Genomic DNA, 26,022 nt, shown 5'->3' with positions numbered 1-26,022 from the left:
AGTGAGACAGGGAGGAGATGTCCTTCCCTGGAGAGATGGGACCATGGGCTCACCACCAGAGGCTCGTTTCATTTGAACCTTCTGGCAGTGGCACTGGTTGCACAATGGAGCAAATGCTGTCCCTGATGCCTCAGTTTCACAGACACATGGTCCTGAGACATGCCAGAGGTATGATTTTGTGGTGATTCAGGCCACATAAATGTTACATTCTAGAATTCTAGAAACCTGAAAGTAAATTTCTAATCCAAGGAGTATGTTTTAAAAATTCAAAAGCACTTTGAAGAGCCACTACTTTTTGAATTGCTCCTCTTTCGCAAGCAAAACATCCATCTAGAAATATTTATGCATTGATTCCAGAAAATTAATAGATGTGATATCACTTGAATCAAGGTCCTTCACAGAAAACTGTTTATTGCCTCCTTTCACACAGAGGAAAGTTTCCAGCAGTAATGTGGCTGCTAATCACAGCAATCTGTGGTGTGTATCTTTCTTGACAAGCTAGCATTAAAAAACAAAAAACCAAAAACCAAAAACAAAACACAAAAACCAAAAAACTCCACAAAATTTCAGTAACTGAAAATTAATATCTTAAGTCCCTCCTGGAAATCAAAAGGAAAAGGTCTCAAGTCTATATCTAGGTGCTAATGCAAGGACTGATAGGCTTTCTAAGGAGGCAAGACTATTAAGATAATTTGCCAGTGAAATCTTTTGAGATTCAACCCTGATATATGCTGCTGTAAAATAGGAAAGTAAATATAAGAGTCAGGAAACTTCATGGCAGATAAGGATGCCAGCATCTTAAAGTGAATTAATTAAATGAATGTATTGAACACAATCTTAGCACTTAAGTACATATGCTTAGACACGGGGATCTTATTTGGGCCAGAAAATACAGTTTGGAGAGACTGAGATTTTATATATCAGTGACATTTGAAAAACAACTCACTGGTTTTTTCTATGATTTGAGGCATTTCTCCTTCTTATACAAAGTGTTGTATTGAACTCATAAGCATATGAATCTCTTTGACTATACTGTTTAATCTGCCTCTTCATAACTCAGCTTCTTATTCCATTATAATGCTTGAGTGATTCACATGCAATGTTTCCAATCCACTTTTCCTATCTTGTGAAACTTTTTAACTAAATGTTAGCATTTGCAGGCACCAGATGTTTTGACATAAGGAGAAGCAATATGTAAATTTTAATCCATGGTAGGAACAATAGCCTGGAGGCACCTTCTTCTTATTACATGAATCATATACTTAACCACAATGTGGTGGATTATATCAAAATCATCACCACTCTGAATATAGAACACTTGTCTTGTGGTTGCCAATTAATGAAACTGGTATATATTTAACTTGATGGGTACCAGTGATTTAACCAATAAGCCTTGGCATACTTCACTGCTGCAGTCTCCTTTATAATTAGACTTTTGATCTGATTATTATCACAACTTCATGCATTTCCTCTAATCTCCCATTGGCTGTCACCACAAATGACGCTGACATTAAATCTGTTTGTCTGTCAGTTGCAAACATCACTACTTTTAATCAAGCAGTGTAGCACATAGGGCTTTTATAATCTCTGAAATAACTTCTGATTTTATTTTCTGTCATTGTTTATTTAATCATTAAGTCTCTGAGTCCAAAACAGGATAAGCATTGGCTTTCTACAAAGCAAAGTGGGGGCTTTCAGTCCCTTCACAAAGGAGCGGAGTATCTTTTATGGTCAAATCCTAAGTACATAATAAATATGGAAAAAAGCAAAGCTTCTTTCCATAGATAATCACTGAACTTTAAATAATATTTATAATAATATACAATTTTAATACGGATAGGGGTATCTTAATTATTTGAAAAAATAAAGAGACTGAAGAAATCTTTAGTACAAATAAAATGTTTATCTGATGTACACAAAAAAATGAGCACTGTTTTACATGAAATGATAAAGTATTGCAAAAGTAGTTGAAATTTGTATTACTAGTCAACAACTTTTGCATCATTTCATGCACAGAAAGCACCAAATATCTTCTAAAGAAGGCAGCACTTTTGGTATTAGAAATTCAAAATGAAATCTGAATCCTTAACTAACTTCCTTAAGTGAGTATCTTTAAGTGCCAAATGTACCTAATTATCCACTTTAAAAAATGTTTTACATCTTAAAATACAATATTCTGTTTATCCTAGATTGTCTGGGGAACATCTAGTACATTAAAAGGTTTTTGTAGAGCTTCTTAGTGATTTAACTGATATCATCATGCCTGCTAGCAATTTTGCAACATTCTGAAAATACTTTCCATAAATCAAAGCCTTAGCAGCAGGAATAAGCAGATGGCAGGAGACCATATTAAAGAATGTATCAATTATTTTTATTAATGGGATGTTACTGGATCATGATGTATCATAATAGACTAAATGTTTAGCTGTTGTGAAGTATTTTGTCTGTTAGGTATCTCAGATGTTCTTACTGGATGTTGCTAGATTGCCTTTTGGTGGCCTTTTTGAGGGTCTGGACAGGGAAGTTTCACAAGGGACATGAAAAAGATGTTTTCATTTCAGTCCTTTAATTATATTCATACAATAAACATAAAATGCCCGCAAGTATAAAATGTAATTGTAAAAAGATTGCATATATAGTGTGTAATAAAGTACATTCTGTCTGCATACAATGACTTAGAAAACAAGATACTATATGGTTAACAATGAAAAATAGCAATTATTATAAAAATATTCTACAGTCTCATAATAGCAATGTAAATGCTTTTACTTATCTAAAAGACTTAACATAATTTTAAATTACAATAATTTTACATCCTCCATTTATATATACAGTTCCATTAAATTCAGAAAGCATTATAATATCAATGTTCTTATTAAGATTAAGCAATTGAATTTTATTTAGTTATTTTATTATATAAAGCAACTGTGTTTCTGTTTGTTAAAACTGTTTGCACTTACTGTACCTTTTCATACTATCCATGCTGTGCACAATGAAATAATTTAGTTTTATTTTCTTAGTATAGCATCTATATCCATGTCATGAATTAAACAGGATGTTAATATTTCAACTCCCTTTCCCTTTGTGTAATTATCAGTCTGCTGTTTTGTGGATTCTGTAGGAATATGTCCACCAGCTTTGAACAGCTGTTACTGAAAACAAGTAATAACTCCTCATTTAATGCATCTTGACAAAAATAGCCAGTTCTTCTGCCCCCTACCCTGCTTGAGGTCCAGATCCGCAAGACTTCAAATTCTTTTCTAGGCCCAGAGCCGCAGGCATATTATGCATCTCTTTCATGAGATTTCACTAAACAGATCTCTGCTGGAAATAACTAGAAGTTTTATTTTTCTTGCACCACAACTCAGCCCAATAAAACTCGCATGGACAGCAAAGAAGTTCTGCCTGACAGGAAATGTCAAGATTTGGCCCTGTAGTTATGAAACCCCTTTCCTCTGCAGAAGCTGGCAGGACTGGGCTTGGCTCTGCCCTAGAAGTCCTCTCAGCTTCACAGCATGGTGTCCAAGCCTGGGGTGGGAGAGGGAGTGTTTACTCCAGAAAGTCTGGGATGTGACTACCAGCACATGCATCTCCTAAACACCTTCAGCAGCCTCTCTTAATTCCCAGAATGTCCTAGTCTGGTTTTGCAGTCTGTACCATTTAATTTCAAGGGTGAGCCTGTAACCCAGGTTATAATTATTAGTTGAAATACTAATTATGATGACTTCCTACTAGAGAAAAATGCAATTTTGGTGAAATACCATTGCCATAGTACACACCTAGGAGGGTTGATGTATTTATTGTTTTGGGCAAGGGAGCTGGGGGTTTTGTGTGCAGGAAGACAGCCTGAATATGATCAATGATAGATGCAATACAGTGCCTTGAAAAAAGAGCATTGACTATCTTAAGTTTCTCATGCAAGGACAGAGAGAAAAATTCTGGTGCCCTAGACTGAAGCAATTGTCAGAAGAATGAAAATCAACTTTAAAAAATTTAATGGATGCACTATAATGTTTTTTTAGAACAGTGCTTATAAAAGTGATGAAATTCAGGATGTTATTTAAAGTCAGTATAGTTCAGAAGTATGGTCTAACTCACATGTAAAAGTTCAATGGGAAAATCATGTAATACATTCATATTTAATTTCTTTTTCTCCATTATGAGCAATCCACACTGGTGTATTTAAAACTAATGTAGTAGAAACTGCAGTACAAGGACAAATGGCATTTGATATTAACCAAATAACACTTCCTTTCATCTGCTGAAATGGACAATACTCATAATAGGCTAGACATATTATGGGCAGAAAGGTTACTTTTAATTCATCGTGTTTTGTATTCAGATGTCAATATTAGCAATTGTCTTTGACAAAACTATGACAAAGTGATTCCTCTTTTATTTAACCAAATTAAGATGGTGGTCAGTCCTATATCCACTTATCTTTGGTTAATACTTTCTTGTCTTTCTGATATGCTATAAAACAAAACAAAGTGCAAAAAACCAGAAAAAAACAAACAAACAAAAAACAAACAAACAAACAAAAAAATCAACAAAAAAAACCCCACCCCAAAGACCCCAAAATAAAAAAGCTAAATCAAACCAAACAAAAAAATAAAAAGACAAACAAAAACACCAAACCAAAACAAAAGAAAATTACCAGAACATGTCTGTTTTCTGTTTTTTTATCCATGAAGTGTGAGTGTATCAAAGCCTCTCCTAATGGTCAGGTCTGTGCTTACACATCACCTTACATCCAAGTAGTTTGCACAAACTCATAAAAAACCTTGAGATTCCTAAAATTATAAATATTCTTGTGAAATTGGACACGCCATCACCTTTCATAGCCATCTGAGTGTGATTTATTATCCAGCTGCTAATTTTCCAATTGTGAAACTCTTGTGACACTGCCAGGGTTGGTCAGGAATGTGCTGTGGCCTGGCAGGAACACAAAACTCACAAGGACTGTTAGGAGGGCCCAGGTACCAATGACAAAAGAGGCAATGGTAAGAAACAATTGCTCTGGTTTTTGATAGTATGTTTTTTAAAACTTAAAATGTTCATGCAAAAAGTGATCCACTGATCTTTTACTATTTCCAAACACTTCTGAAGTGAGGTGGGCTAAGAGACAGCAAAATTAATACACATTTTTGAGACATATTTTGAATCATTACAGAACTCCTGTGGTGGTTTTAGCTGGGGTAGAGTTAATTTTCTTCACAGTGGCTAGTGTGGGGCTGTATTTTGGATTTGTGCTGGACAGATATGCTTTTGTTAGTGCTGATCAGGACTTACACAGCCAAGGCCTTTTCTGCATTTCATGCTGACACACTGGCAAGGAAGTTGGGGGTGCATGGGAGGCTGGGAGGAGACACAGCCAGGACAGGTGACCCCAAATGACCAAGGGAAATTCCACAACAAATCCCCCACTGAGGGGGATCCCATATTCCATATTCCATATCAAATCATAAAGTGGGGGAAGCAGGAGGAAGGGGATGTTCAGAGTGATGACATTTGACATCCCAAGTCACCATTAGGTGTGATGGGGCTCTACTCTCCTGGAGATGGTGGAACACTTGCCTGCCCATAGGAAGCAGTGAGTTAATTCCTTGTTTTGCTTTGCTTGTGTGCATGGCTTTTGCTTTCCCTATTAAACTGTCTTTATCTCAACCCAAGAGCTTTCCAGATTTTACCCTTCCAATTCTTTCCCCAGTCACTCTGGCAGCTGCATGAGGCTTGGTTGCCACCTTGGGTTAATCCATTACTACTCCCTAATGCAATCTTTTGGCTTTGATTGAGGAAGAGCTATGAAGAACTTGTTTCAGTTTATATTACTATGTTTTAATATTACAATTAGAATGATTGCACTTAATGTTCTTTAGGAGCATACATCACTCTCCAGAATTTCACAATGTATAGAAGTGAGTTTTCTGAATGCCCCCTCCTAGCAAGCTGGTTATGAGAGGCAGTACATCACATCAGTGTTTCTGAATATTGCCTTCAGTTTGACAAGTCTTCCTTTCAAGCTTTTCTGCAGGGAGTCCAAAGCCAAATATGAAATTAAATTCTTGTTTAGAGTGCATGCAATGGGAATCTTGTAATTTCCCTCTGCTTCCAAATGGATCAAAAGCACATGTACAGATAGAGTCCCTTTGCAAAAGCCTCACTGATCTGTCAAAGGACACTGAAAGTGTCATCCAGCAGCCCAGTATTGTATCTGAATTCCAATTTCTTCCATATAAAAAAGGACACAGTTTGAATATTCCTGGAATAAATAGCTGACAAAGCACTGTCACAAGTAGTGCTTGTTTTAAATTGTGCTAAGTGTAACGTGGAGTGTCTGTGCTGTCTTGTATACCCATACAGTCTTTCTACTGCAATGCTGTGTCTTTTTCTGTCTGAATTCATTTGAATCACTGTCATTGCATTAGTTCCCAGTTTTCTTCTGTGTCATTAAAATAGATATTTAAAAGAGTGTCCTTTTCCTACAAAAGAAATTAAAAAACCCCAAAAAACTAAAGGCATTCCATAGAAAGCTTAATGGATTTTCTCCTTTTAAAGAGAAGCCCACACAGTTTAAACTTCATGCTTGTGTGAAAGCATTACCATCTGACATTTTTAGATTTTAAAACCTGTAACATCTCTACAGTTCCCAGCTTAAATACTTTTCTGTTGCTTCAAATTCTGTAGAACTTTTAGTTATAAAAAAAGAAAAAGAAATTAGCAAATTACTAAATCTCATATTTGTATCAGAGAAATGTGTGAAAAGAGTTTGAATACAGTTTTGCAACATGGTTATTCCTTTTGTGGTAACCATTTTCATAGTACTGATAAAAGTCATGAGGTGATAGTAAAAATATTCCCAGTGAAGAGAGATTTATGCAAATGTTGGCTGTGAACAGAGGGTGAATTTGGGGCAGAGTGATATGGGTTCATGTCCATCTTATTTTCTTGCGAAGTAAGGGCTGATTGAAATCCTTGTCATGAAGTAATTGATTCTTAATGTGTCTCTCCTTGTAGGTATTTAAAATAAGAGCAAACACCACGCTTTCATTTAACTAAGTCTTTTAACAAATGTTTAGAGAAGTATGAGACCCTTTCTGCTTTTATAAATCATCTCCATCATCTGTGCTAAAGCTGCTTCTCCTGCTGCTCTCTTTTGATGCAGCTGGAGATGTGGAGGACAAGAGTGGGTCTGTTCCAAATGGTGACACTGTGTCGTCCAATAAAATCTCCTCTAGCCGTTGTTCCTCTTTCAAAGCTGCGCTGAAGGACAAATCCGTGAAGTGAGAAAGGGGGTCAGAAAAGGCTGTAGATCCATCGCAGACATCAGAATTTTGTCCGTGTACCAGAGGCATTTGTTGAGAGTAGTCTACAGAGTTCTCCTCTGGGTAAGACTGCTGCTTGATGACTTGCGCTGCTAAATCGACAGCACTGAGTGAAGACATGACCGGAAGGCCGTGTGCACGTGCCTGGATCTCCAGTTCCTAACATTTCAAAAAAAAAAAAAATTAGGCAACAATTTTAAAAGATAAAACAGTCTCTTCAGAACAATTGCAGAAAGTATACAAATCATGCATGAAAATTTATTATACCTGTTGCCCAGTTGTGAGATTAGATTTTAAAATAATAAATTTTTTATCAAAGAAAATTTGTCACGTGTTTTTATATTCCTTTTTGTCATTAAGCAACCATTCTATTGGAGTAGATGAGGTAGGACAGCCTCTCTGCAACCATTGCTCACTGAATCCAGTGAAGGTAGCAGAAAAATTTTGCAACTTGATAGTTCATTATAAAACTGTTATCCAGAGAAAAAGAAGATTCTTTAGTTGATAATGCTAATATTATACAGATATATAAGTAAATCAGCATAGGTAAGATGATTAGTTTTATATCTATCTACCCATCCCATTTCCATAGGTGTATGTCTATGTTAGAATATTGCTTTTTAAGTCATGAAGGGCTATATTCTACCTCTTAGTGTCAAAAGCAGACATAAGATAGTCTTTTACTGGGGAGCCTAATGCATTAAATACTTTGAAAGGGAAAATTAAAATACTGAAGGGAACTTTGTGACCAGTATTGATTTTTGATTTTTGGCTGCAGGAATATGCTTATTTCCTTTTTTTTTTTTTTTTTTGTCTTTGTTTCTAACACGTGCATAATGCAACTGTTTGTACAAATACTTTATTACTTTTCCACTAGTTACTTTATGCTATACTTTATACTATAAAGTATAATTATCAAAGAAATTTCCTAGAAATCTAAAGAATACCCCCTCCCCGATATACACAGAAATAAAAAGGCAAAGTCAATTTATTTTTAATAAACATAATTTGAGGAAAAATTATATAGATTAACAAAATTTAATGGGGGAAAAGTACTGAGAAAGCTTTGTAGTTCACGGCAACGCTTATACAAACCTGAATTCGGAGCAGAAGTCTTCTGTTAGCATGCTCTAATTTCTTCTGCCTGTGTTCTAATTCTCTGGCTCTCTGTTGTTCTTTTTGTAGCCACTTGATGTACTCCACCGATGCTTTTAAAATAGTTCCTTTGTTCCAGCGCATATCACTGCAGAATGTAGAGATAACCTTTTCACAATTGTGCATGTCAGCAGAATTCATAAGAACTTACAAAATCTTTTACATTAATATGAAATAATGATTTACATGACTATTATTCACTCTTAGATATTATTGCTTCTGAATGGAAATTTTAATAGAATAGTTAAGAAGCCCTTATATAGTAAAATTAATCCCAGAATGAAAATAAGTGTCAAAAGAAAGTAATAAAGTGACTTTTTGTGGGAGAGCTAAATGCAATATCATGATTCTACCATTACAGTTTTTATATTTTTAGTGAAAATTGCTTTTATTATTAACTCTGAGATTAAAATCTATGTGCAGTATTTCTGCATTAATGAACTAGGAAATATACATTACTGAGGACTTAAGCTTAAATTTTTAAAGATCATTTTGAATATACTACTCCTTTTACCTGACTTACTAATGAGGTTGCTTTTATGCTTGTAGAGAAAAAAATTATCTGTGCTGAATGCCACTCCTCATTGATGACAGACCAGAAAAATCACACTTTCATAACCATAATGACTAGGGAATGACAAAAATCATGTTCAAAAATCTTGAAACAATTTAAAAAACAAGTTAAAATCTACAGCTACATGCAGACCCCAACTCAAAATAAAAGCTTTTAAAAAAATTAGATTAAACCTGTGCATCATTCAGGAAATCATGGTTTGACTTCCAGCTTACAAGCAGCCTCACTAGCAACAGAACACTTGTTAAAATTAAACTGTCCAAGACTTTCATGTATTCATTTATCAAATTTTCGTGCATTCCTTTAAGTAATGTCTTGGAACAAAAATGAATTTTGCCAAAAATATTTAATTTCTAGTAAATTTCAGTATTTTATGATACAGGATGGGTTCACTGCATTAAATATATAGTTAAATAGCCTTTATCCAAACTATTTCACTGCAAGTTGCTTCGGCTGAGCAGAAGGTCGGTCAAGCTTCTGGTCCCAAACCAACACAAAGCTGTTTTAAGAGCAAGTAAGAATCTGATGTTGGGAGGGACAAGCATTTTTTCAATACGTCTTCTAAAAACATATATTTACATGCTGTTATTTATGGAGAAAAAAAAAATATGCCCAACTATTATCACATTCCCTTATTCATAGAATCATAGAATATGCTGGGTTGGAAAGCACCCATCAGGATTAGTGAGTCCAACTCCTGGCCTTACACAGGACACCCCAAGTCACACCATGAGCCTGAGAGCATTGTCCAAACACTTGTTGAGCTCTGCCAGGCATGGAGCTATACCCACTTCCCTGGAGCCTGTTCCCTGTGCTCAGCTACCCACATTTTCCTGATTTCCAACCTAAATCTCCCCTGACTCAGCCTCATGTCATTTCCTTGAGTCCCATCACCAGTCATGAGAGTGAAGAGATCAGTGCCTGCCCCTCCACTTCCCCTCATGAGGCTGAGCACCTTTGGAGATTTCTGCAGTGATTTATCTCCTGAAGGTATAGTGCAAAAGCCAGGGAGGTACAGGATTTAGGGACCCAGACCACCCAGATTTTCCAGATGCTTTACCATGGACAAAACTTTATGGGACTGATAACTTTAAAACACTAAGAAGCAAATGCAAAATTGTGATAAAGCATCACAGTGTTTAACCATGCCACGGAATTCAGGTAATTTTCTAAAGATTTGGGAGTAACATTTTTTTTTTTTTGATCCAAGAGTGCTGAAATTCAAATGTCAGTTATTTCTGGACAGCACACAAATTATGAGGCTCCTGTACTCAGGGACCTGGCCTCCTCTCAGTGCTGCAGGCCAGAAATGCACATCTTTTGGGATTCAAGGCTGAGGAGGTCAGAGAGAAAATAATTGTTGTCTACAACCCTACTGTCTTGGGTATGTATTCTGATTTAGATATTATTTCCTTGTCAAAAGGCTAGAGCAGAGGTGGAACTGGGAGCCAAGGGCAGCATACATCTCTCCCATGATGGCTGAATCATCTCTTGGCAGTGCCTCTGCCTTCTCCTTCCTGTCCCTGTCCCTCTTGAGCAGGTGAGAGGACAGAATTTCTTGCCAGCATCCCACAGGCACTCTCCTAGGAGAGGATGTTCTCCTCTCAAACGGCTTACCTAGGTTAAACTGTACAGGTTAAGGAAACTTTTAGTGTGCATATTTTCTGGACAATCTTTCACTGCCATCACCATGTCACAGTTTCATTTCCATGACACCCTTTTAGAAAGTTAGGTAAAAATACTGAGAGGTCTCTGTTTATGACTAAATTAAAGTGGAGTTTGAAAGGCAGTAAAGGGTCTGTCTGTCTATGCCAGACCACTCATGAATAAAGAAGCTACATAAAATAAATAAAGTTAACAGGACAAGAACTTTTCAGACAGGGATTTTCCACTCCCATCTCAGATATGAGCTATATATGATAAATGGAGAAACACAATCTGTCTTGATGAAGAGGTTAGTCTTTAATAAGTGCTAAAAACAAAACTAAGACGGGTTTGAACTGATGGGCCAAACCTAAAGATATACCACTATGAAATTAGAAATAAACCCTAGCTGGAAAAATGAAAATAATTGAGGAAATGTAACAACAGCAGAAAAAATTGAATATATCACGTATTTAGAAAATATATCATAGTGTTTTCACAAAAAAAATTAATGAATTCAAAATCAGACAAAATTATTTTTGGTTGATTTTTCTGATTGACATATGAATAAGTCATATGTTCATTACTGTATTTGGAATGTTTTTTGATTAAATTAATTCATGTTACACTTAATGTTTCTTAATGTAAACTTCATGTTTCCTTGATAGTTTTAGTTTTTATTTCTTTGGCAATTTTTTTCGTAGTTTTGAATAAATCTTCACTGAAAGACTAATGCCTGGATTCAAACTGCCAGAGAGATGGACCCGGTCAGGTTTTGCATGAGATACATATGGATAGATATCTCTTGTGGTAATATTTACAGATCTGAGAGGCAAAACTGTAATGGAGAGCTAGGATAAAAATGCAGAGGTTATTATTGTTATTTAAGAGACTGTTCTTTAACCTGTGTACACATGTGTATGTCTCTGTGCATGTGTGTGTACCCCACATATGGTTCTACATCATTTCTCATATGTACAAACACTGGTTAAATGAAGAATATTCTTATTAAATGAAGAATTTTGAACTTGAACCTTCCAGTGTTTGAAGGCAACATAGCAAAGGAACAGCTGATGACCTTAGAAGTCAACATGTATTTCACTCTGTGTCTCTCTTTACCAGGACCTAAGGAAAATCCTGGAGGTGTCTGTGCTGATTCTGCATCACAGGCACTCTTCACTCATTGCAGCCCAGAGACAGCAGCCACAGGACAGTGCTGCAGAGCAGCAGAGGCTCTGTGCAGATGTGCAGGGCTGGGGGAGCAACAAAGCAACCGGTGAGGATGAAGGCAAATTTGGGCTGGTAAAGGTGAGATTCCCGCATACCAATAGTCTGAAGTGCATCTAGATCTACAGACCAGGCAGGCAAGCAGATTCATCTGTGATGGGAAGAAAAGGCAACTCAACATTTGAAAACTGATTAACTCAAAGCACAAGAAGTGCATAAGAGGAATTCAGAATGTCTCTGATCAGTTATTTGGTTTCTGTTGTTTCTCTGAAAACAATGAATTCTAAATTGAGTGTAAATAAAACTACCTGAAAAGTTATAAAAATGTCACTAGGAAATCGTAGTTTTTGCTTTTTAGAGATTTGTTGATTGCACTTAGAGATAAAAACTGAAACGAAAAGCCCTACAAAGACATTTTTAGAACCCTCAAAAATTGAGGAATCACTAGCAGTTGTTACTAATTTAATTGGAAGTTTCTGTATGAAAACAGACAAAATACTTGCATTCCTAACTGTTTTGATTCTAAAAACTTAGCTATAGACCTGCTGATCTTCAGATATGGCAGGAATTCTTTTCTTCATTTTGATCTTTCAGGTCTATTAATTTGCTTTAGACTGGATTTTTTTGGTTTTCAGTGGGTTTTTTGTTGTTGTTGTTGTTGTTTTGGCATTTGTTTTCTTAGTCATGATTTTTATTAAATGCATGCACCATCCTGTAAATTCTGAAATACATGGGAAATTTTATATTCAAGCCAAGTCATTTGAGACCAGTAAGATGTTTTGCCAGTCTGGTCATCAGAAATGATGCAAAGGAGGATTGCTTCTTTCTTCCTGTGTGTCCGTGTGGTAGAGTAATTTGAAGTTTCTAGCAATCCACAGATATATTAGTGAGTTTAATTAACTGAGGCCAATCAAAAATAATAAGATTTTTATGGAAAATTTTAAAAAAAGTAAAAAACACATTATGTTTTATTAGTCTCTGAATCCTGCTTCCTCATAACTTTATCATCTGAATCTCTCAATAAAACTCAAATGCCCAAAACAAAACATGTAACTCTCACTAAGCAGAGTTTCTTATATTGGATAAACCAAACATGGAAAAGAGACTGATCTTCAGCTCATTCCATTATTTAAACTTTGTTGCAGGCAAAGGAGCTTCACTAGTTTACAGAAGTTGAACTCCTGTAGGAAGGATGGGAGCATGTGGCCATCTAAGATTAGAACTAATTAGTAAAAGCAGTGTTTGAGAGAGTGTGATAGGTACAGAGTTTGCCAGACGCAGGCCAGTTACGAATAACAAATGCATTTGCAAAGCTGAAACTGTTTGCAGAACATCTCTCTCCCTGTTTCTGAGAAATTAGCTTTAAACTAAAGAAATTTGCTCAAAGAAGTGCTTGGAAGGACTTTGTACTTGTTTTGAGGACTTGCACAATTGCAAAGTGTTTCATTCTGAAAGAGGCAGCAAGTTTCCACCTTAAAACAGCATGAGTGTACGCAAGAGTTTCCTTTGCAAGGAATGTGTCTGTGCTGGCTGCTAGAGGGTCTGCCCAGAGGCAGCACAGAGGTCAGGCACTGGTACAGGCAGCAGAAAGGAAAGAGTGAGAGCAGCCCACTGCTTCTGCCCAAATCCTCAGCAGTTCTCTTAACATTCCAGCTCTGCAACATTATTAGAATTCCTTTTTCTCATTTAGCTTTCTGGGAATTTAAGGCCAACTATCATTACACTGGCATTGCCAGACTCCATCAAAATAAGAAATCCTGTTAACCACCTAAAAGGTGGATTCTGAAAGGTTGAACACAAATAGAAAGGCAGGTATAATTAAAGGAGCAGGTTATGAGTTTTTCAGCAAAATATGGCTGAGTGTTTCTGGCATTTTTCAATTCTATTTTTGAATTTTGTTCTTTAAAACCTATTTGCATTTCTGAATCATCTAGCCCTTGGATATCTAAGCATTGAAAGTTAAACAAAAGAGTCATAGTTCTTTGTAACTTACACTTATCTTCATTTTCTAATGTTGATGAAGTGAACTTAAAACACCCATTCATTTATGTAATGTAATCCACACTTTTCATCATTAAATTAAGAAAAAAAGAAAAAAGTAAAAAGAATAGGGGTTTAATCCAGTCAAAAGAAAGTCCCTGCAGAAGCTCTGCAGGAGCCAAACAAGTTCACTACATAACCAACAAAACAAAAGTGAAATAAAAACCCCATACAGCACTTCTAAGAAATATAAATCACAAAAGGTTTCCAAATGGCATAAAAAATGTCCTTTTCTGTTTCTGATTCTGAATGTAATCTTCTTGAAGCAAGCCATCTGGGACAGGCATGCTAACCACAATGGCTTAGTTATAGTAGTGTTTGCTCTTCAATGCAGAGGCTGATTTTCTTCCCTGTCATTAGTCTAAGCATCAGTAAGCTTTCTCCTTTTACAACTAAGTTTCCACTTTAAGAAGAATCTTCTGAAATCAATATGAGGCAAAAATGCTATGTATGATAAAATGTTATAGATAAAGTATTGTAAGCCATGATAAATCCCTTTCTTTCAAAGAAGAGGGGGCAGACTGGGGGCACAGTAAGGTGTTATGAAGTAAAAAGCAAGAACTGAAAGAGAGAATAAGGATGCTGAGTTATGATTTGGCAAAACACGACCATACCAAAAGGTAATAATAATGTTGATCTGCTCAGCCAATAAAAAAAATTAATGTTTTGTTTATATGTTCAAATGAATATATTTCTGCCTAAAAATACAAATACAAAAAAAAAACCAAAACCACTACTTACATTTCTTTGAATTAATTTATCCTTGCACTAAGCTATAGCAAAATTGTGTTGCAAACTGGTTTTTCAAAAGCCCTGCAGGTTTTGATGCCTTTTTTTTTCTTAGCACCAACTTAAAAGCTTTTCATTAGGCCTGCTTTCCAACGGAGTACTGATTATCAGCCTTTTGAAGACAGCAGCCTTCAGAATGTGAGATGCTTAAGTTCACCTTGTGCCTTTGTAAACATAAACCACTCTGGGTCTGGTCACATTGCTGAACTCAGTCATGGGTTTGCAAACTAAAACAAGATAAGGCAATGATTTCAGAATCTATACCTGAAACTTTTTAATCAGGCAACAACACCAAAAACTGAAGGTGAAGTCCATCATCCACTTACTGAAGCAAAACTGCATATTCAGGTAAATAATTTTAAAAAAAGCTTAAATGATTACTCTAGGTAGTAATGTTTTGATTAAGTTCAGGAAGTCAACCTGAATCCACACCAAAACATGTAGGTGAAACACCTTTATAGGCAATCAAAAAGTGCAACTGCAATTTGTACCCCATGCCCATCTCTAATTGCAGCATTTCCAGTTTCTATTTTTGCTTTATAGCTGCAAACCAACAGTGCCATCCACTGTTTTTCTGAGAAATCTTTCAATTACTTGCCCAAATGGTATTGAATACTGAAAGATGCACCAGCAAAATTAAAACACTTCTATCAGTTTCTGCTTGCAATGGATCACATGTCCAAAACTTTATTTAGGTACTTGAAGTGCTTTTTAATTCAGTTTTAACACCTAATTCCATATTAATAACAAAAAAACATGCCCATTTATCCAGTCTTTGGTGGATGCTACAGAAGACTCAGTTTGTGAATTCTCTAAAATGGATGCGGTATGCTAACTTTCTCTCTGGTGGCTTCACTTCAAATAAAGCCAACCTTCTACTTGTGTAAGCCTCACACAGCTTTGTATTGTTGCAGAAATCCTTAATGTAATCAAAAGTTTCTTAGTCTTAAGGTTAAAAAAGCTGAAATATCAATAGATGTTTTCATTTGGAGTATCATGCACATCTGTATTGACATGCAAATTACAAAGACAAAATCTGTATAATCAATTTTATGCAAGTTACAATCATGCTGCTGCATTGTCTTAAGTCTTCCCTGAGTGACAAGAGAAATCTAAGGCTAAAGTTCTGCATTAAAAATCACTCTGAGTTGTTATTTTAATCCTGCAATGGGCTTTTCTCCAAGGCAGCTTTTTTTTCTGCTGATGACAAATATAAGCTTTAAGGGAATGCACATATAGTTCAAGCAATATGCATTTTGTGTTTCTGTAAGTATATGCATTAGTATAAAATGATATTATTATAGCAATTATAGCAATTATTACTTTTATCCTTGCATTTTATGACTGGTGCTTTCCCTGCAATGAGTTGAGGACTTTTGAAAAATGCTCAGTCTACAGACTCTTAAATTGATTCTTTTTTTCTCTTAGTCTGAGGGCAGACAGTGACAACATAAATTTTGTGTTATCCCACTAGAGGGCCATGGCAAGAGCTGAAAGCACCACTACTTCCTTCCCCTGAGACACCACACAACTGTGCTCAGGGACAGAGAGATGGACTTTCTGTTGGTTGGCTTTGTTTGTTTGTTTGTTTGTTTGTTTTCCCTTTAAGTGGCAGTTTCTCTTAAACACCCTGAAATCGCTTTCATATTATTATGCTTTCACACAAGTTTTTCAACAGGCACAAAAAATCTGTCAAAGGTTTGTTATTTCAACAGCCTGATCTGAGCCAGTGACCTGGTGTAGAAGATTTTGTATCCCATTTCTCAATCCTATAGCCAATATTCACAACTGTCTCTTTTCTCCTGTATTAATACTATAAACATTATTATAGGAAAGACAGTTGAACTCACGGATCATTAGACTTGGGGATGAGTGTGCCAAGCTCCTTGATTCGGTAATTAATATTATACCTTCTTCTTCTCTCAACTGTTAAAAAGAAACATTTACTATTTTTACACTGAAATATTTTTGGAGAAATTACACATAAAACATTTTAATTAGTTAAAAACATGTTAGTCAATATATAGAAAAAGTCTTCCTCAAATAGCAGTCCCAACATGAGATCCTATCTGTCTCTGCCTTACTCTCAGTACAAACTGTATCATTAGTACCATCTGTATCTTACCTGAACTACAGGGTTTCCCCCCATTTACAATTCAATTTTTAGAGAATGAAATAGTCACATATTGTCTAAATGTGATCTAACATTTTGTTTTTCCTGATGTTTATATATTCTCTCTCCACCATGCTCCCACAGAACAGAGATTTCAGCTTAGTGGAGTCCTGCTGGTGACTCCAACAGGGATACAAGACAATTCACCCAGCAATTGATATTTTGGCAGAACTCCTGTTACAAATCACAAGGTAACAGCTTATTTATCCCTTATTTACAATTACCAGCATTTAAACCCACAGAGAGTACATAACTACAGCTGTATCCACTCACTAAAACAGAGCAAGATTATGTCCCAAAACCACTTCACCTCCTACATCTTTCCTTTGGCGATGGACAGCACAAAAAATATTTATGATAATTTTTTAAAAAATAGAGAAAATTTAAAAAACCACCATGTTTGGAGATGTACACCTAAAGTCTAATGGCCAAATTTTGAATATAAATACAAAAAGCCCAGTAGAGCTAAGTTATAAGTGTTCAGCCAAGGGCATCCTAGTGGGTCTTCCAAGGCTGACTTCAATCTTCTCATACTCATATGAGCATGTCACTTTCAGTCTCAGCCCCACCACCTGGATCACTTTTAGTCCTCTTCTTCCTGTATATAAAATTATTTGCTTTCTGTCTGTGTGTGGCTCCTCGGTTTGTGCAGCAGTCAGTTATTTCCTCCCTAGCAGGCTCAAGCTCCAGGAACACAGGAACAACTTAAGTGTTATTATTTACTCTGATAATGTACTCTACCTTGGGGGGGATGCATTATCTTGTCTTGCTTTCTACAGAAACAGGAATTTCACTTAACAAATTAAAGCATCTCATTTTTTTTGGTGTTGATTCACATATTCAGAAGACAGGGTTATAATCCTCCTGAGTGTACTGCTCAGTGAGCCCTTGTATCAAATTGCAATGAATGTGGTGGATCTTGTAGGAGAGCCCAGTGTACAAAAACACAGAGAAACTGGAAAATTTAAAAGATATATTTCTGTTTTGTTGGCAAAATAATTGCATGGCAAACAAAATTGAAGAATTTGCTTTTACTATACTGTCCTATGGCATATTAGCTGTTGTTTAATTAATATTTACACTGTAAAAAACTCTAAGATATTCATCAAAAGGTAGTCAACTAAGCATTAGCTATAAAACAAGGCAATGAAAAAATATCTTTACGAGTGAACACTTGCAGAATTCCTTTTTCTTTATATTTTTGCTTTTTTTTTTCCTGAAAAGAAACTTCCAGTGATTGTGTCAATGAGTTAGAAAGGGAGATTTTTAAGCTTGGAAACATGTTGCAATAGAACTTTCCTGATGTGCATCTGTAACGTTTCCAGCGATATCCTGAGTTATCAGCCATATTTGAACAAGCAAGTTATATATAAGCCAAATTGGAAAATTATGTTTCAAACTGCATGCACAGGATTGTAATGTGACATTCTTTGTTTGGAAGCAAAAACCCCCAAAGTTAAGAAACATCAGGCAATGTTTTAAACTCTGTCTGTTGCGTGAAGGGTCTCCACTTCCTAAATCGAACTCCCTTTTCATGGTTTCATTCAATATACAGTCTTTGAAAGGAACTTTTTTAAGTACCATTATTACTCCTTGTTATAAGAATGTACCAGAACATTTCTGTGAAATGGAGGCCTTAATTCAACCTGAAAATTGAAAGTTTGTATCATTCCAATCAGCTTTCAAAAACTGATTTTTCAGACCATCACTAAGAAACCTGATCCCCTTAAAAGAGTAAATCACACTGATGAAGCCTTTATATTCACTGCATGATTATGTCCAAGCCTTTAGATAGCAGAGCTATGCCCAGAGAGCCTTTGGGATCTGCAGTGTACACCTGGACCCCAGCCAAAAGAGATGCTGCCTGTCTGCAGTGCCCTTCAGTTTAGCTGCCAGTGGTGAGGGAAAGTTCTCAGACCTTTCTTCTGGGATCAGGAGGGACTGTGATAAGTCAAAGCAAACGGTGGAGGCAACAGTAAGCCATGGCATCGCTGATGTATCTATGATGAGCCTCTCTTTCCCCTTGTAGCTCCAGGTAACTCCTACCCAACTCCTTTCTTAGTCCAGCAAAACTCCCATTTCTGCCCTAACAAGACAGAGAGCAGCTGCACTGGCGTTTCAGAGATTATATGCTAGCAACACGTCTGAAAATCTTCATGGTCTGCCTGCAACCCACAAAAAAAAAAATTACAGACAGATATAAGGATGCCTTCTGGAAATTCTAAGTAGCAGAATATTGTCCACAGTGATTGCTAGCACATTGTGCCAGTGGATGTATAATTTCAGGTATGGAATTTCATACAAGTAAAGCCATAAATCCCTCTTTGATTACTGGATATCAAATAGCCAGAGAAACAAGACAGAAGTAAGATAATAAAGACATAAATTGTGGCTATTAACTAATTACTAATTTAGGTTTAAATTCATAGAATCACAGAATATCTCAAGTTGGAAGTGATTCATAAGGATCATTGAATGCAACTCCCATACTATTTCTGTTGGAAGAATGGGAAAGGAGAACTTGAAAATTTTAACTGCTTTATTCAACACTTTCCAAAAAGAATCCTGCAGCCTTTTTGTTTCAAATTATGCTTTAGAGGGAAAATTTGTGAAATTTTATAGGCAATCTCCCAGTAATGAAACTGATGGCATTTTTTTTCCTATGCTATATAAACTAAAATATTTTCTATTTTTGTAATTCTAATATTTAGACACTGAACTATGCATTTCACTTTTCTAAGACTGTTTCTCTAAAACCAACATGCCTATCATTTGCACATATCTGCACTGTTGTCCATCTAACCTTAAGAGGTTAGCAACCACTTAGAAATTATCTGATGCAATTTTTTTTTCCTACCCCATCACCCATAAAGAGATACAGTCTCTTGCTTTGGCACTTCAGTAAATAGGGTGTGAAGACTGGATTTTCAGTGTTGTTTTTCTCATAACCTGCCTCCTTTTTTTTTCTGCTTTGCACTGTAGTTCTTAGAGAAAACATCAAGTAAAGTGTGTTACAGTGAAAAAATAATAGCAGGAGATTTTATGGAAATAAATTAATTGCAATATGCAAAGTATTTTGAAAGACAAAAGTCAGAGACATAAATTAATTTCAAGAAAGAAAACTTTATGGTTAGCTGTTTTTGCAGTCTGAGTTGGCCTGCTGAGAGGCTGGTCTAGAAGAGGAGCAGAGATGTGGTAGCTAATGTATCATGGTTTTGCATTTTCCATACATTCCATGTAATGAGATGGAAGATGAATATATACTTACTGAGGTTGTGGTTATCCTTTTTTTGTCTCTCCTTTGCCATTGCTCTTGTATCTGCTTCTGACAGAAAGTAACATTTATTAAAATAGTCCTTAAAATGCAATTCCAGTACTTCTTTCATCTTCTGAAAATGGCCTCTTGTCACAGAGACCAGATTTCCAGCCCTTTTACAGCATTACTTTTTTTATTATTAAAACAGATCATAGACAATCTTTGTTCTACCAGTACTAAATTTTACGCAAGTCTGGCAGGTTGCTTAACATTTTTTATGACACTTTTTTAAAATGTAAGAATATAGAAATGCTACAGAGGGGTATTTTTCTCCAATTTCCTGTATTTTACATCAGGATAAAACTTACAATACACTAAGGTGAATATGGATTTTCTATATCCCATAATGCAAGAGTTAATCAGATTTGTAAGATATTGAATAAACTCACTGTTTCCTCTGAGTGACATTAACAAACTGTACATGATTTCTAGCATTCTTTGGATTAATTGAATGTAACTTTTAAAGTTTGTAATCCACTAATATAGCTTTACCTTGAATAGCCTTATTGTAAAGTTTTAAAAGAACTATTTGTTCTACCCTGGAACAAATTTAATGGATGATAATAATTTATATTGTTGGTCAGAAGCCAACATGTGGAAGAATATAATGTTTTCTAAAATATTAAGATTTTTTAGAAGCACAATGTTCATAAAAACAGGAGCAAATAGATGGTTTCTGAATTTCTAAAGAGAAAAACAGAAAGAAAACATTTCTCATTTATCTTTGTTCTTTCCCTTAAATGAAACCAGAGACTGAAAATTCTCAGGAATTTAATTATGGATATCTTTTTCATGGATAAGATTCAACTTTTAAGACACACCCCATTAGTTATGCAGTTATATACTAAAATCTCAGAGTTTTTACCTGTGAGCTCCCTTTTTACTGGTAGATTAGCTGGGCAAGAAGCATTTGTGAGACCCATATTAGCTGGTGCCATTCCCTGGTCACTGTTATATATATCCAAAATGCTGCTAGATAGCTTGAGGGGTAGGAAAGGAAAGAAGAATAAGGAATAAAAATTAAAATAAGTAAAAGACTTAAAATATTTTTTTTAAAAACCGATGCATGCAAGGAGAAAATATCTTTGGATATGAATCTGGTTTTCTTTAGAGGGAGTATATGTACATGTATCTAAAGGGAAGGATTCCTGTTACACAATATTAACTATAATTGAAAGCAAAGAGTCACTGTCTGCCATTTTTCTACAGGTGCCCTTTGTGTTGGCTTCAGATCTACAGTGTGGGCTTGAGATCTACAGTTGCTTCCAAATTGTATTTTCTAAATCCAGTGTTTCCATGTCTGCATTTCAAATATCCATTAGGTTGAAAATCAACTTTACCATGCTAATTTTGACCATACGCTCCAGTATGATTTTTTTAACCACAACTCTAAACTCTGAATTGGTACCTCATAGAGGACCTGGTCCAGCAATATATTCAGGGATGTATTGGTATATGTAACATAGGTATATGTAACAGTTAACATTAGAGTGGACAGTACATCAGAGAATATACTTTGAGGAAAGGAACTGTATTGTTGTCATGATAGACCAGATAACCTAATGGTTTTAACATGTATAATCATGTGTACCAGTATCCTTATTCCCTTAAAAAATATAATATAATATTATTTCAATAAGCCCATAGAATGAACACTAGGAAATGTAAGGCTAAAGTATGTGGCTTTCAGGTAATTGTACAATTACTTTTATTTGAATAACTTTACACATATGAAATAACTGTAAAATATGCAAAATTTTACTGAAGAGCAGTTCAGGCTTTGCTCAGTTCCTATGACCCTATGACCAACCTTTCAGCATGGATCCTTTGCAGTAAAAGAAAAACTTTTTTGGCTTTTTAAATCATGCATATAAAATTTGTACTGACATCTTTGGCGTTTTTTGTGGTCAACACTGAAGGATTTAGAAACTGAATTTGGGTCCACATGGTCAAGAGAAAATAAAACTAAAAGTAAACAAAAGAAAAATACCAAAAAACCCCCAAAGGATTTAAAAGTGGGTGAAAAATATGTGGATACAAACACTGACTTGAGACTGTAAAGCATTAAAGGAAATTAGGAGTTATTTAAGAAAATTGTTTTTCATAGATAGGAAAATGTGTTTTTACAGATTTGCCCATCAGCTATGGATCCTCAAACAACCTGGAATTTTCCAGGCAGGTCATCAAGACACCAACCATAGGTCTGCTGGGAATCACTCTTGTAATTTCTCTTTTTGTAGAGACTGTGAGCTTCATCACAAGTTACTTTGAACGGAGACAATTTTCCCAATTACATGCACAGTGTGAAGTTTTTCCATGGCAGTGCTGCCTATATTTTACGTTAAAACTGGAATTTTAAACTAGCTTTATTTTTAAATAATGATTTTGTTAAATAAACTTTAATGATTTTGTTAAATAACTTTACTAGATAATCTGAGAATCTAGTTTGAGATAAAGTCTCACAGTTCTATTACATACTGTGAAATGAAGCAATCAGAATTCTTATTGAACAAATATAAGTAACATGCTCATTTTTAAACAATAGCTCTATTACTTAGGAAAACTGAAAATTCTTGAATACCATTATAAAGCACAACACCAAATCAGTTTTAAAAATCTGCTTATACATTTGATCTCTCAATGAATATACCTTTTTAAAGAATGCTTGGAATTCAGATGAGTATTACTCAGAACAAGCTATGTTTAAGATGCAGGATTTGAATGCTAAGAGCATTCTCACGTTAGGTACCTTTGTTTCATTTGAGGGGTAAACTGACAAGTGTTACAGAAGTCACTGCAGTTTTACCTGTGCATTTTCTTTGTTCCAGTGATAGGAACAAAGACATTACAAGAGAGAACTCTTATTAGCTCTCATCATATTTAATTACTTCCTACATTCATGTAAATGAATTTGGTTTATTCAAATGATATGAAAACAGGAGGACATAAAAAATTGAGAGTCAATGTGACTCCTCCACGTCCAGGTTCCAGTGGACTTTCGCAAGGCTGTTACATGACTTAGGCTACTGTTTTTGTGAAATGCTAGGAAATAGTAACCTCTGAAAATAATATAATTAATAAATAATCTAACAAATGAGCAATACACATCTGTCATTCTTTACATAGTTCACACAGGTGTGTATATAAGTTCAATAATTTGCATGACACTGGTGGCAGCCTTCAATTTAGTAGATTATCAATGCCATTAATGAAAAAAACAGGCATGTAAACCACAGCTTGATACAAACACGAGATACTTAATTGATTAATTCTAATTTTCAGAGAGAAATTCAAATTTATCCTTGAAAGATAGTTAAATTTCTAAAGTCTAGTTAAATTTCTAAAGTCTAAAATTCACCTGAGAGCCCTGAGAGAGCTGGCAGAAGAGCTCACTGAGCCATCTCGAATCATTCACCAGAAGTCCTGGCTAACTGAGGAGGTCACAGTTATTGGAGTAAACGTGATGCCCATCTACAAGGTGGGCCAGAAGGAAGATGGACAAACTACAGGCTTGTCATCTTGGCACAGGTGACAAGAAATGCTATGGAAAGTTAGTGCCAATTGCACTATCAACTGTCTCTTTCTTCTGTGAATTTAGTAGAAATCTGAATTGCTTTGCAATGGCCACGATGACAGATAAGTGGCTTTGTGGATATGGCCACTGGTGGTCTCCCTTTCACACACTCATTCATACTTAGCACAAAAAATCTGCTTTGAATTAGTGTGCAAGAAATAATTCTCAGTGTCAGGATTCAGGATCAGGAGATGAAATAGAAAGTGATTAATGTGACTGGTTTTGGACACCTGACTGTGTCCAAATGAACTGAATGATCTCTGTCTCTTATTCTTGACTCTGAAGAAAGTTTGGGGTGAATGTTGCAGGCCTCCCATGTGTACCTTCTCAGGAAATCTCACTGGGCTCCTAATGTGAAAATCTCCAAATAAACTCTTAGTTTAAAAATCACATAAGAAAGACTTCCTCTAAAATTAATAATTTTTCTGATTATCAGAGACTTTTATAATATAAAGTCACAAAATGTGTCAAAGTATTTTGTTGAAACTGTCTACCTGAATTTGCTCTGCATTGATATATTAAGTATAGAAAGTTCCAAGCAATTTCTTTGCTAATGTTACTGAACACTGAGCAATCTTATAGTAGAAATTGGCTGATACAATAAGAGGAAAAATACTTTTTGTCTGACAAAACAGGAAGTTCTTTTAGAAATGTAGACATCTGTAAGCACCTAATTTTCAAATTATAAAATCAAAATACATAGCACAATATGTTAGAGAAATTGTGAGTCAAAATGTATCCAGCTGTTTGGATGTGTACCAAAATTCCATACATCATAATGCAATTTATTGCTTATAGTGTCATTTAAGCAGGGAACGTTTTTGCAGTACTCAGGCTTCAAATAGCTTCCAGGCCTACCTTAAAAGGTAAGTATGAGTGTGTGTGTGTATATATATATATGTATATACACACACATAATTTCACAAAAATTCAACACAATGTTACTAAAGGTACAAATCACTTAAAATGGCACAATTATACCATATGTGTACAATGATGATCTTACAATTCTACAGCACTGTGAAACTTGATGAATCCCAAAATGCTTTAAAAACCCAGCTGATTCCACCATATCAGAACCATGTTGTTGTTTTCAATTTAGATGTGGAAACATAGACTTTTGGGTATGAAAATTCCTAGGTACCAGCAAATGACTTATCTTGCAGGTGTCATATTGGTTCATACCTGTGTTGTTCTGAGAAGCCCTTGTAAGTCACATAATTTCCCAACTTTGCATTCATGATACTTATATTTATGTATATGTTTCAAGGAACTTAAATGCAAGTGGCTCATAAGGAATGAGAACAGAAATATTAAAAATAGCAGAATATAATATGCCATCTTTCCCACTTCTGAAATACAGCCTGCTTTGGATAAAAGATCAAAAATCTTTAGCACAGCAAATGGTTAACTGGGAATAACCAGTGACAATGTAGTACAGGAAGAGAATAATACAATTTCTAATTAAAACTGCAAGAAGCATTGAAGAAAGCAGGCTGTAATTAACGAAGTTAGCATTTGGCAAGGACACTGGGGTTAACATACTTCCTTTTGTATAAAGTGTCATGGGATCTTCAACGCCTGTGTGCAAAGACTGGAACATGAGAATTTCCATTCATGGCGCTCAGTCCTGAAAGATACTCAACTTTGAAGCTTAGAGCAATTATAAAAGCAAACTTCAGCTGGACTACCTGAGTGAATACACCTCACAGGGGCCTGTGACCTTGTGCTAGCTGACAGTGTCCAAGAGATGTCCTATGGAGGTCTCATCGAGAGAAGATTGCTGTGTTCAATACTTGGGTCTGAACTGCTTGCAGGCAGGATCGTGTAGCAAATACTAAATGTTTATTAACAGCATGGATGACTAGCAATGGACAGCTTTGATCACAATTTGCAGTCTCTAATACCAAGTTTGGGGGGGTTTTATAAAGGAAAACATTAAGTGAAAGACATTGCATTATGAAATGGAATTATGTGGTACTCCAAGTCTTATATCATTATAGCTGTTGTTAAATATGATGTAATTTAAGGAAGACTTAGCATTTCCATATTTTCCAAGAGAAGGATTTTGAATGCAGCAATAAAATATATCAATACAGGTTGTCTATGTCGATTGACTTCTAGTCCCTGAACAGGTCTATGTCACAACAGTTTTCACTTGCATGATCACATATTATTCAAGTATTTTTCAATTTTGGCTAATCT

The 26,022-nt window shown here is 35.5% G+C and overlaps 1 protein-coding gene across 1 annotated transcript in view; it reads right to left on the bottom strand.

The window, feature by feature from the left end:
• Positions 1–7,103: 7,103 nt before the first annotated feature.
• The window catches only part of TFEC (transcription factor EC), an 86,215-nt gene continuing 67,296 nt past the window's right edge, over positions 7,104–26,022 (bottom strand). The window contains exons 4-8 of the mRNA XM_054276957.1: positions 21,109–21,223; positions 20,196–20,252; positions 16,605–16,680; positions 8,421–8,568; positions 7,104–7,484 (exon numbers count right to left, since the gene is read on the bottom strand). Coding sequence (XP_054132932.1) covers positions 7,104–7,484; positions 8,421–8,568; positions 16,605–16,680; positions 20,196–20,252; positions 21,109–21,223 — 777 coding nt within the window. The remainder of the gene's footprint in view (positions 7,485–8,420; positions 8,569–16,604; positions 16,681–20,195; positions 20,253–21,108; positions 21,224–26,022) is intronic.

Source organism: Melozone crissalis, unplaced genomic scaffold (genome assembly GCF_028551555.1).
Source record: "Melozone crissalis strain CALT ecotype California unplaced genomic scaffold, PUWL_Pcris_2 ptg000004l_1, whole genome shotgun sequence".
In the NCBI taxonomy this organism is placed as follows: Eukaryota; Metazoa; Chordata; class Aves; order Passeriformes; family Passerellidae; genus Melozone; species Melozone crissalis.
This window is presented reverse-complemented; position numbering and strand designations above follow the sequence as displayed.